This window comes from Liolophura sinensis, chromosome 6, assembly GCF_032854445.1.
Source record: "Liolophura sinensis isolate JHLJ2023 chromosome 6, CUHK_Ljap_v2, whole genome shotgun sequence".
NCBI lineage: Eukaryota > Metazoa > Mollusca > Polyplacophora > Chitonida > Chitonidae > Liolophura > Liolophura sinensis.
In genome coordinates, this window is record NC_088300.1 from 57,916,752 (window position 1) to 57,928,741 (window position 11,990).

Genomic DNA, 11,990 nt, shown 5'->3' on the forward strand with positions numbered 1-11,990 from the left:
TATGAATGGGTAGCCTACTTGATGGCAGCTTCACTCCCATATGATTTTGAAGTAACTACAGTAAGGTCATATGTGGTTATATTTACTTCTCTTGCCATCTCCCACCACATCTCCTATGAATAGTACAGACCTCCACAAATATGGGCGCCACAATTTCCTTTGGCTTACCTTTATTCCTAATAGCAGAATGCCACTATCAAAGATCATTGCTCCAAATTAAAACAAAACCAACCTGTAATGGCGACCACGTCCTGAAAAATGACTTTCGTAGCTCTGTTTATAATTTTGCAAAACTGAACAGGTGAGTTCTGACCACAGGTGGAGCACGTTCGGCTTGGAGGTGGGAACTTTCCATACGAGAGTCGACACACTTTATACCTGCCACGGCCATCATGATGGATAAGTTTAGTTTTAATGTGGAATGAAGATGACACAGCTTAGGTTTGTAGCGCGCATGTTTGTGGAGATTTTTATTGTGCGGGTTGGTATATTCACAGGAGGCACATAATAAGTGCCTGAGGCGAGAGTTGGCAGGACTCTGGCACTACTCCAAGAAAACTAAATATAAGGATGCATGACTGCACTGTATCGACTTCAAAATCATATAGGAGCAAAGGTGCTTCAAGTAAGACTACTGTATAGTATAAGCAGCATCCTCAGCTATCATGTATATATGCACTTCTACATACTATCCTGTTATAACTGTAACAAGGTATCACCCAGATCAGTGTGAAATGTCCTCAGGACCTTGCTCGCAGAGCAGTAAGCCTGTATTTGGCCATTTTGGGGATTTTTCCTGGCTTTGCTCCTGGCTTTTATGAAGATGTATGTGAGGAAATGCTTTGTCTAGTGAGGTATGATAGTTCTCTACTAATAAACCTGACCACCATATAGAGTGAATATAGAATCAGTCTTCAGTACAGAAAAAAAAACACCATTCAGGGAACAGTTGTGGTTTCCTCTACGGTGTCCCTGGTGTCTTTCAATTATAAACCTAACTGCCGTAATACCAGTGCAATACTGGATGGATGCAAAACATGAATCAAGTAAATGATTTCACAAAGTTTTATGTAAAGGGGGCAGTACATCTGCTGTGGTGTCTGAACTCCAGAAAACACCCCAATAAAGCTACATCAAAACCAATGCTCTAGTCCTATAAATTTATTTCTTTGATTAAAGTTTACCGCATACTCAAGATGAATATTTCTATATGGGCAAAGCCCGGGGGAAACCCACGACCATCAGACCTTCCCACACACAGCCAGGAGAGGAAGCCAGCATGAGCAGAATTTGCTGTCCTTAAACTAACATCATGCTGCTTTATACAAATGGTTTGGCAAAAATGGTTATTTTATAAGGGTGTTCTTGAATCTATGCGGACCCAAGTCTTCAATATTTTCGGTCCGGACTAATTGAAAGGCCATTCAGAAAAATTTTATGTTAAATTGGCCTTTCATGAAACATTGCCCCCCCCACCCCTCCTCCCCCAAATTATTTATTTATTTGTATACTGATTGATTTCGGCGGCACCATAGGTGGATTTTTCGTCCATTTACATTTGCGCTGAATGTATGTTACACATTTGTCTAACATCAAACAGAATGTGTGAGGAGCATGTCAGTTGTTTGGCAGTACTTTGGAATAACTAACTGTTGCAACATTCTTAAAGGCCAGTAATATAACAACACACGTAGACATTTTCTATATTATCTATATATATATACATGTATATCCTTGTATGACTGGTTGGCTGAAGAGCTTTCAACACAGCAGTTAGGTGTGATTTGCTTGGTATTCATAAGTTTTGGTTGTAAATGTGTCCATAAAGCTGTCACAAGACAGTTATAATGGTTTAGAAGTTAAAGGAGAAGAAAACTTAAATATCAAACAAACACCATTGAAAAGATTATGCATTTTCTCGCAGGTACATGCCATAAAAATTCTAAAATATACCTCAAGTTGATAAATCGTAAATAAAGTCAGCGCCAAAATCCGCTGTGGGGCGACTCCATTTTGCACAAGAACTAGTCCTGAAGTCTTCTGTTTTAGGAGGAGAATTGCCGTCGGAATCCACCTAAGTGCAGTTCGTACATTTCCCCTAGAACTCTTCTTCCCAGAAGGCAGTGATCGTTTTCTGCTTGACGATCTGGACACCGGAATGTTGGACGTAGGTTCAGAGTTTACACGAACAAGCCGGCAGTTTTAACCACTCTCATTGGCTGAGAGGCAACACACCCACTGCATAAATTACAGGGTGTTAAAGATGGAGGATGCAATGGACTCAGTGATTTATGCTAACTTTGCCGTTTTCAGGCTTTACGTGTATGGCAAGGAAAAATAGCAAAATTATGCAGCAGGTACCACCAGATAGAAAAAAATGTGCTCTTTTCAGCCTATGATGTCACAATTTTAAGTTTGCTTCTCCTTTAACCATTACAATACAGCTTGAAACTGGTCTTGAAATGAGCCATTAAAGAATACATGAAAAAGAACTGTGAAAACAAAGATTATGTCTGTATTCCAAATGAAGAAAATTATGCCCTGGAATTTTGAGGGTATTTGTATATCTTTTAAGTACCGAATTTTTTCTCAGATTTTTCACGCCAACTTTTTCAGAAATTACGTCATTGTTATCTTGTTTGGAACTCTGTGACCACCCCCGAAGTGTCCTGAGCCTGGTGAACCGTGTCGCTACAGTGTCGGCAGGGTGACATATACACAGATACTGCATGGCTTCTTAAGGTCCATTTAGCGACCTCTCTGGGCCCCACACCCCCGCCCCATTCGGCCAGATCCGTTTGGTGTGTTCTTTTTTAAACAGGGATCATCGTTGATGTCACTGCTCTAAGCTACTTAATTTTCAGACTGATCACTGGAGCCTTAAGAAAACTGTACTCTGAAGCCATTTTTACCCCCCAAAGTGAAAGCTGTAAAATCTGTTTGTACTGATATTTAAATCCTCCTCTCGGTGCCTAAATTTATTTCCTACCTTTTCTGCCTTTGGGGGGGACATGTAGTGCAGTCCGTGTATGGTTCATAAACTCAAAAGCTTATTCAGTAAACACTAAAGAAACACTAGATAACATTGATTTCTATGGGTGTTGAACTAGGGAACCCTTCCCTTCAAAAGTAATGTCAAAATATATTGTAAAGCCACACCTGTTTCCTGATTTGTGCAGAAAATATAGGGGCATAATTGAAACAGAAAAATCAATTGAGCAACCATGAATATTTCACCAAAAATAGAATAATCAGTATCACACTTATGGTTTTAAAATAAAGACAAACAGCAGTAAGAATATGTGACCCCTAGAACAGTTTGCCATCTTTAATTCTGGCGGTTTTAATAAACCGCGGCCAGCATTATGGTGGGCAACCCGGCAGAGCCCAGGCAAAACCCATGACCATCCGCAGGCTGCTGCAGACCTTCTCTGAAATTTATTCTCATTGTTTCATACTCATGATGCTTTTATAAGCACAGGCACTTTATTTGTTTACGAAGCAGCAACCTGATTGAGTGTACACACAGGTGTCCTAACATTAAAATGAATTTTCATAAGATGTTAATATCCAATTCCAAGTATGGGCCAGCTATTAACGGAATCTGTTGTTCATTCCTAGCACATTCTGTGCCATAATTAAAGTTCCTTTGAATATATTAGAGAAATCACTATTTGTGTCTTGAGCTTTGCGAAGGGTGTTTCCAAAATCGACGAGGTTATCCAGTCGTCTATCCAGAAAACTCCAAGTATGGTTAAAGTCATCAGATTTATCCTGAACCATAGTGATCTCTGTGGACTTGTAAACTGCTGCCAATGACATGCGTTTTGTGTACCAGTTAAAGTCTGTTGATCTGTCACCAGCATGGTACCAGATCTCATCCACAAGGTCGGACAGATTGGACCACGACTGCACGGCATTCTGTGGCAGCGTCTGAATCGCCATCGCTTGAGGCCATTTGTGTATGTAAGGCACTAACATTCTTAGGCGGACTTCAACAGCATTACGGACAAACTCTTTCGTCTTTGGCTTTTCTCCATTTTCAGTCAGCTGCTCCACGTTCTGTTTAAGTATTTCTCCTAGTTGTGAATTGCAATCTTGGTAGAAGAAACTGATAAGGTCAGCCGGTCCATTTGGAAACATGCCGTGAGCTAGCCGAGGGAAGCCTGCGGCCTCCGCTCCATACGTCAATGTCTTCTTGCTCCATCCGAACTCTGGGACGAAAGCCAGCGACGCTCTAAAAATTCGATGTTTCGTGTTATTGTTTACATCTTCCGCTTCGTCTGTATCACTGTTGCTGTCACTACTAGTGGAATATCGTGAAAATATCATTACAGAAGGATACCTAAGGAATACACCCCGAATTTTAGCGAAAATTCTTTTCCTGACTTGGAAGCTCACACATGCACTGGGCGCAGCCATCTTGTTTCTTAAGCCGTAAAGCGGTCCACAACATTTTAGTCTTGGACTGGTCGTGTACGCCATCTTTTTTGTTTACCGATTTGGAAGATAATATTATTTACTCAGGTTCAACCGAAACTACAGCTTTTCCATGTTCCGCACAATTATGTAAAATGGTGGTAATATATATTTTTGTACTGTAACCGACAGCTGATGAAGGAAAGCTGAATAGTCCGAGACAGGAAATGCATGACAAATCGTCAGTGTTGCATATCACATCATCAAGCCTGTGTCGCGAGATCAGACGAATCATGGCGACAAGCACCCAGTGTTCGGAAGGCTTTTCTCCTTTCATCAAAAATGTCACAAATATAAAAGGTGTTTTACTGGATATAACGGGTGTTTTATATAACAGTGCACAAGGCGGTGGCCATGCGATCGAAGGATCAGTTGAAGCTGTGAAGAGGTATAGTTGTATTCACAAGATAGTTCAGTCAAAGGTGCAATAGTATGCCTGTTAGAGTTACGCCCCCTTCTGAGGTGCTCATTATATGTTAGAGATTTGACACATTAGGATGAATACTTTAAAAATGCATCCTCTACCTGTACAGGATGAATAATAATATATATTTATAGTCTGGTTTGGGTTTTATTAATTCGGAATATTGACAAGTAGTGACTGGTAGGTGTTGTTTGTCACATATACAGTTGAAAGGCACCGGTATTTGCCGGTGTGATCAGGTTTTGATTTCATATACATGGGCCTACATATATAGACGCTAGCCTCTATATATAGGCAATGCAAACTTCTCGCCCACCTCGTAAGCGATATAGTCGGGTTTAAATATGGCGGACGTTAGCTTGGTTTGCCCGATTCAAAAATTTAAACGGCTTGTACTGTTGAAAGATGGTTTACCGATGTCGGCTTTGGCATGTTTACGGTTTGTTTGTATCAGGGAATCGGGGGATAGCAAAAGTTAGGTAGGGTTCGAGCCGTTTTTTTTAGGTGAAAGTGTCCGTGTAGAAGTCCATATGACCGAAGCTGCGTGTTATGGCAAGAACGTCCAGCTGAGCTTTTGTGAGTGTAAGTGTTAACATTGTAGATGGTATGGTTTCATACAATTAATTTTGAATATTATAATACAAGGTATGCCGACTATTTGACTTTTCGCATTGATCCCGTTGCGCCATCTTTGTCAAACTGTATTTACTATGTAGCGAGAATCTGAGAGTGTCTAGTTTTATTGTATACATTTCATGTTTTAACTTGTGTGTATCAGATTACGGAAAGCTGGTCTTCCGGTAAGATTCTGCACAAACGAGACCCAGTGTACTACAAAGGCCATCGTAGAAAAGCTACAAAGACTCGGATTTGAGCTGACTGAGAGCGAGGTGTTTCCGCCAATACCAGCCGTTTGCAGCTTGATGAAAGCTAGGGCATTAAGACCACACATTTTAGCTCATCCGGGTGAGACAGCGTATATATATGTACAGAGCTGACATGAAGCCAGCGAAATCCTCGAGAGCAGGATTCGAACACATGACCCTGTTGGCTAAGTGTCTGTCGCCTGCTCTGCCACTGACACTTCAGACGATTGAGCAGGCTAGGGCAGGCTGTGTGAGTCAAACGAATAAATAAAAGTCTGGAATACATATTCATAATTCTGTGTGTCGTAATAATGGTTCCACTAATAATAGTATAAGTTGAAAGTAATATATTCAATGCTTATGGTACTAAAGCATTGTTCTCGCTGCAGCCAATCTAGCCATGACCAATGAGGCGACAGGTTCGAATCCAGTTCCTCGCTAGTTTAATTACAGTTTCAAGTCAAGAGCTTATATCGTACCATGAGTGTGGGCGTCGGCGTCCAATAATAGAGAAAGTAATGTTAAACAAAATGTTAGTGATGGTATCTCCTAAAGTACTGCATGGATTGAGCTCAGGGTTTGCACGCATGTAGAGCAGAATAGCACGGGGTCGGTGGGGGGAGGATATTCCATCGTTGATTCCGTGTGTACATATAAAGTATCGTAAATTACTGAATTCCTGGCTTAGGGTATTGTGTATACGTATCAATGTTAAAGCAAGTGTTAGGGGTGGTTTCTCAAAAAGTACTGCATGTATTGAGCTCAGGATTTGTAGACACGTAGAGCTGAATAGCACGGTGGGGGGGGGGGGGGGATATTGAGCTGAAGTTTGCATTCATGTGTCTCATACAGGCGAGCTCTTTGGTAGCCTTGCACCCAAGTTTCCGGTTCCCATATGAATGAATGTACCTAACCGCTGTGGTTAAACATCAGTGGCTCTACGGCCGTAAATGGGAATGTCTGTCAACAACCTGCGGATGGTCTTGGGTTTCCCCCATTCTCTGGTTGGTTTCCTCCCACTATACTGCTGTCCGAGATCGTATAAGTGAAATACTCTTGAGTACGGCGTAACACATCAATCAAACAAGTATTATAAATAAACAACAATGGTACAAATGAGAGTCCAATAATATCGAAAGGAATAATGAACTGAACGTAATGAGGCAGGCATGGCTTTATAACTGTCACCTTCTGTCTTTTAGCCTCACTGTCGGATTTCTCGGAGATAGATCAGACTAACCCTAACTGTGTTGTTGTTGGAGACGCCGCAGACATGTTTACTTACCACAACCTGAACAAAGCATTCAGAATCCTTATCTCCATGGAGACACCTGTTTTGTTCTCATTAGGTCAAGGGTAAGCCTTTACCTTGCATACACGTTCTGTTAAAACCTTTGTGACATTAAGCAGTCATTGGACTGTTTACATAGTCTTTCGTTCGTTGAAAAACACTTTTTTCCCACTAATATGGTGTCAATATTTGTACATCACGGACCAGTTTCACAAAGCGACGTATGACATATTTTCATCGTACGTTAGTCGTACGATATTTTCTACGTCACTGTTGCCGTACCATTGTCCTGTATGTGCGATTGTCATACATGTACGACATTTTCGTGAAACTGGTCCCAGAGAAACGGAAAGGTGGCCGGTAACGTGCCAAAGCTCGGCAATTTCCTGTGGAAAAAAAAATAAGAGCAGTTCATTTTTTTTGCCGGATGAATCTGGGTTTCTAGTGTTTCAGGATATCGCCGTAACAAAGAAGCAACGAAAGACAAATATGCCAGTATCTGACGCTAACAAATGCCTTTAAGAAAAGTTTTCTGGAAATTGCTATGGGCGTTTTCGTGGCATTCATTAAAGAATGACAGTAAATCTGGATCTGGAACACAATGCATCTTCACGCCTTTTAAGCCGCCATCCTCCGCTTCAGCAGGATCGCTTTATTTAGTTTTGCGTGCTAACATTCCAGTTGACGATTATCACACTGATTAATAAGCAAGGGTTAAGGGAAAACTTACATACACTAGTTCAAGAATTAATGCACATGTTGGGATATTCTCTTGTAGGAAATTTTACAGAGAAGACGACGAGCTATCCTTGGATGTCGGAGCTTTCGTGAAGGCGCTGGAGGTAGGTATCGTTTAAAGAGCTCTTCATCTTTTCTATCTTTGTCACGTATTTAATTCATAATGTATATGTTGAGAACATGTCTATGCGATTCTTCTCAAAATCATTGTATGATGTAGTAGCGCTGAGCTCTCAAATTTTTTATGTTTTTTTTTTGACAAATATATCACTTAGGTTTTTAAGACTAGATACTGTGTCAGAAAATATGATGTCTGTATCCTCCATTTTGCATATGTATAGTAATTTAATTTCCTTCATTGTTGCTTGCAGTATGCATGCGATGTCCAAGCCGAAGTCGTTGGGAAACCGTCCAAAACATTTTTTAATACAGCGCTACAAGATATGAACGTCAGTCCAGAAAACGTAAGCATTGGCCACAGTATTGGTATTTGTACAACAAGCTTAAAATTGGTCAAAATTTGGATAGTGAATTCGATTCACTTGGGCATGGTATTACTCTTCCAAGCTATGAGTATTTTTATGCTATCGGATGTCTTCTCATTTGCCTTTTTCAAATACGTGCAGGCTGTCATGGTTGGTGATGACATCCTAAATGATGTTGGTGGGGCTCAGAAATGTGGGATGTACGGCATTCAAGTCAGGACAGGAAAATTTAGGTAATGTCGTTTGTGGATAAGAATGAATTTACACCCAAATTTAAAATCCACACCCATGGTGATAAAAAGTGGGGAATTGCTGTTAAATCCAGTTTGTGCTATGGTGACAATGATTAACATAAAATGAGAATGAGATACTGTGTTGAAGAAAGCACTGCCTGTAAAGACATATCAGCAGATTTATTTCGACCGAAGTAGGATAAGGTTATTTTTTCAGCTCCATTAAATTACATTTATTAACACGAATTGCTGAAAAATTATTCTATTCTATCCATTGCAGACCCCAGGACGAACATCATCCTCAGGTAACGCCCGATGCTGTGGTGGACAATTTGGCAGCTGCCGTGGACTTACTGCTGACACACAGATGAGACTGGCTTAGCTTGATTAGTGTTGTATGTGGCATTTGGCAACATTGAGAACTTGATCCAAAGATGGCATGAAGACATGGTGGCCATTGACATTTTGAACCCGTTTACTAATAAACTGTGCGAAATTCTGCTATGTCATTGTCAAGATCATTTTCACCGGTTACGTGTGATCATATGCCGCCTATCACACCGTGATCGCTGTTTTGGTTTTACTCTGTATGCTATACGTCTTTTATTATATTATGCTGTTGGTAAATTTTACTGACCTTTCATCTCAAACCATCTAATGTGTTTCGTTATTTACAGACATGATATAGCTATTAACTTTTCACTAAAATGCGCATGTAATTCTACAGTAATTTGATTGGATGTAAGATGAAAGTTGATGAAAATGTTATACTTAATGTGCCTCCTAAAAGTTTTGCCGAGGCACGTGGGTTTTCTCCGGGCATTGCCGCGCTTCCACCCACCATAATATACCGGCGGCCGTCGTATGACCGAATAGTCTAAAGTACGGCGTAAATCTACCAATCAAAAAAATCAAAAGTCCTAAAAGTTTTACTACTTCGGAAATGGATATATCTGGATTTTTCATGCTCAGTAAACACATGTGAGTGTATATAAATTAATGTACACAAAACTCTTTTCAGAGAAGAAACTTCATAACGCAGTGTGCGTCTTGATATTCGTTTAAAAGACAAACATAGCATAACAAAGCATTGAAATAAATTGTTATCAAAAATAATATTTGAGTTTGGTGCTGGAGAGAATTTTCATTATCCACGAAAATTAGCTGAATTTGTTTAACTCTCTGAACGATTTGTTTTGTGTATTTAATATACTTGAAATTCTCACCGCAAAGGTTATTAAGTGATCGGCAAAGTCTGTCCAGTTCATATTGGTTCAAAAGTGTATTAGTTAATACCAGTATTAAGTCATATTATACTAGTATATGTCCGGTTTTAACAAAACTCTACAACCCATGCAGAGGCCAAATGCTCATATTTAATATACTGTTACACAATTATTCTTGGGCCAAGTACAAAACGGAAGACTTGGCTTGAAGTAAAATGTGGTATTACATTTTGAGGCAGTTTTGAACAACGGTGGGTCTACGGTTTTCAACAAGTTTTTACTTGGCAGCGTGGTGGATGTATTGGGGACAATAGGTAGGTGTGCATGAGGTCTCTTGGCTTCATACCGTGACTTGGTTTACATGTTTTCATGCCGTTTAAAGACAGAATGTGCACTTAAATGAAATCAGATCTTGCTTGTCAACGCAGATCTTGCTTGTCAATGCAACTATTGAAGTTCTAAACCGAATTTCATGAAATCTGATTGGTAGATATGTTGATTTGTTCATTTATTTACTCTATTGGTGTTTTTACGCAGCGCTTAAGAATATTTTACTTATACGACGGCGGTCAGCATTATGATGGGAGCAAATAGGGCAGAGTCCGGGGGAAACTAACAACCATCCTTAGCTTTCTGGCAGACCTTTCCACAAACGGCTGGAGATGAAGCCAGCATGAGCTAGACTTGAACTCACAGCGACCGCATTGGTGTGGGGGTCATTGCGCCGTGATGGCGTGCTAACCCCCTCGGCCACGGATTCCCCAGATATATGATGTGGTCTTAAACAATGGTGGTTGAAATCCCAAAAGCAAAAAAGAAATTGATAACTGGTGCGTGGCCACGAAAATATACCATGTTATAATGTCTTGTTAATTCAGATACACGAAGATATAATCAATCTTAAATCCTAGAAATGCTTCGATTCTTAGGCAAGAATGAGTCATTTCGTTTCGGGACTGTAGATTTTCTATGAAGTCAGTACGTAATAGTGCACAAAAATACAGACCCCGTTAATCCTGGGATAGAAGCTTGACAACCTAAATATACATGTACCCTTCTACATTTCCATACTAAGATCTATATAGATGGTTTATATATAGCTGCAGTGAAAACTAGTTTTTATTTCATGCGTCCGCTTTTAATGTTAAATACAACTAGGCAGTTCATTTCAAAATGTGCTGAACTGAGTTAAAAAAAGGCAGTGTAGTATGCATCTACTGCCAGTATGTACCGCATGGCCTTTTGTACTGGAAGAAGCCTAGTTGTATTTCTCGTCGAAAATGGTGTGCTATTCAAATGTCACAATGCTACATTTGCCTTAAGGAAGAACATTTTCTTGGAAAGGTTCATATGCGGGGGAAACCGGGTTGAGCCCGGAAACTAAACCAATACACCTCATCGGGTGCATGATAAACCTCCTGATGCAGGGGGAAGAGGATTCAAACAATTGGCTAATCAAGAGTTAGTGCTGTGATCTGAGGCTATGTAGAATGTTTGGTCAGAGATTGCCTGGGCAGTATGAGTATGACCTTTCACACTGTTCTTGAATAAGTTTTAACAGATCAATTGTCCTTGCACTGTTAACACGTTTCTAAAATAGACTTTCCCAGTTCTGTTTTTTCTTCTTCTAAAAATATATGTAGGTCATAACTGATGGTAACATACATTTTCTTTCAACGTCCACTGCAGCCCGCCCACAAATCCTCTTTATATGTTTAGGTCTATAAAACGCTCCTTTTGTTAAGCAAGCCAAGAACCAATATCGCTTTGAACATCACATTATCAATAAACATCAGTGATTACCCCTTTTAATTGATGTCATTAAATTATTTCTTAATTGGTATTAAAGGAAGGCATTATCTTACGTCGATACTGAAACGTGACTTGGGTCTTGTTTGATTGCGAACATGTCAAATAAATTAATTTCAAACAGTAATATTCGATATAGACTGTGCATAGGTTTGCCACATGGGCCCATAGAGAAAGCAAAATGTGGTTTGGGAATTCTAAATTTTGGGCTCAATGATCTTTTGAACAATTGACCTTTGTCAACTTAACCAGTTTAAGTGGGCGTTTTTTTCTCAACATCTTCGTTTTTAGATCTAGGAAATCAATTTCTACGTCGGAAATACGGGTTGGCGGGACGAGACATTTGTATCCGTCATGGCGTCGAGCCGTCCGCACTCAAATTACTTAAACACTTGTTCCATGCCAGCTTCCGGTATTGACTTCTGGGTAGGCTACAGTT

The 11,990-nt window shown here is 40.1% G+C and overlaps 2 protein-coding genes across 2 annotated transcripts; one reads left to right on the forward strand and one right to left on the reverse strand.

The window, feature by feature from the left end:
- Positions 1-2,131: 2,131 nt before the first annotated feature.
- Positions 2,132-4,398, reverse strand: LOC135468707 (ubiquinone biosynthesis protein COQ9, mitochondrial-like). The gene has a single exon (XM_064747103.1). The coding sequence runs from the start codon at positions 4,330-4,332 to the stop codon at positions 3,595-3,597; it is 738 nt and encodes a 245-aa protein (XP_064603173.1). The 5' UTR covers positions 4,333-4,398; the 3' UTR covers positions 2,132-3,594.
- Positions 4,399-4,647: 249 nt separating this feature from the next.
- LOC135468062 (phospholysine phosphohistidine inorganic pyrophosphate phosphatase-like) lies at positions 4,648-11,542 on the forward strand. Its single transcript, XM_064746090.1, has 7 exons — positions 4,648-4,867; positions 5,682-5,869; positions 6,972-7,125; positions 7,839-7,902; positions 8,170-8,262; positions 8,425-8,516; positions 8,797-11,542. Exons 1-7 carry the CDS (start codon positions 4,713-4,715, stop codon positions 8,885-8,887), a joined length of 837 nt encoding a protein of 278 aa, XP_064602160.1. The 5' UTR covers positions 4,648-4,712; the 3' UTR covers positions 8,888-11,542.
- Positions 11,543-11,990: the final 448 nt, after the last annotated feature.

Excerpts from the sequence above, each read along its gene's own strand:
- LOC135468707 (XM_064747103.1), bottom strand. The coding sequence starts at position 4,332 with ATGATATTTTCACGATATTCCACTAGTAGTGACAGCAACAGTGATACA.
- LOC135468062 (XM_064746090.1), top strand. The coding sequence starts at position 4,713 with ATGGCGACAAGCACCCAGTGTTCGGAAGGCTTTTCTCCTTTCATCAAA. Across the intron at positions 7,126-7,838 it reads TTGTTCTCATTAGGTCAAGG|GAAATTTTACAGAGAAGACG; the intron begins GTAAGCCTTTAC and ends ATTCTCTTGTAG. Across the intron at positions 8,263-8,424 it reads TGAACGTCAGTCCAGAAAAC|GCTGTCATGGTTGGTGATGA; the intron begins GTAAGCATTGGC and ends AAATACGTGCAG.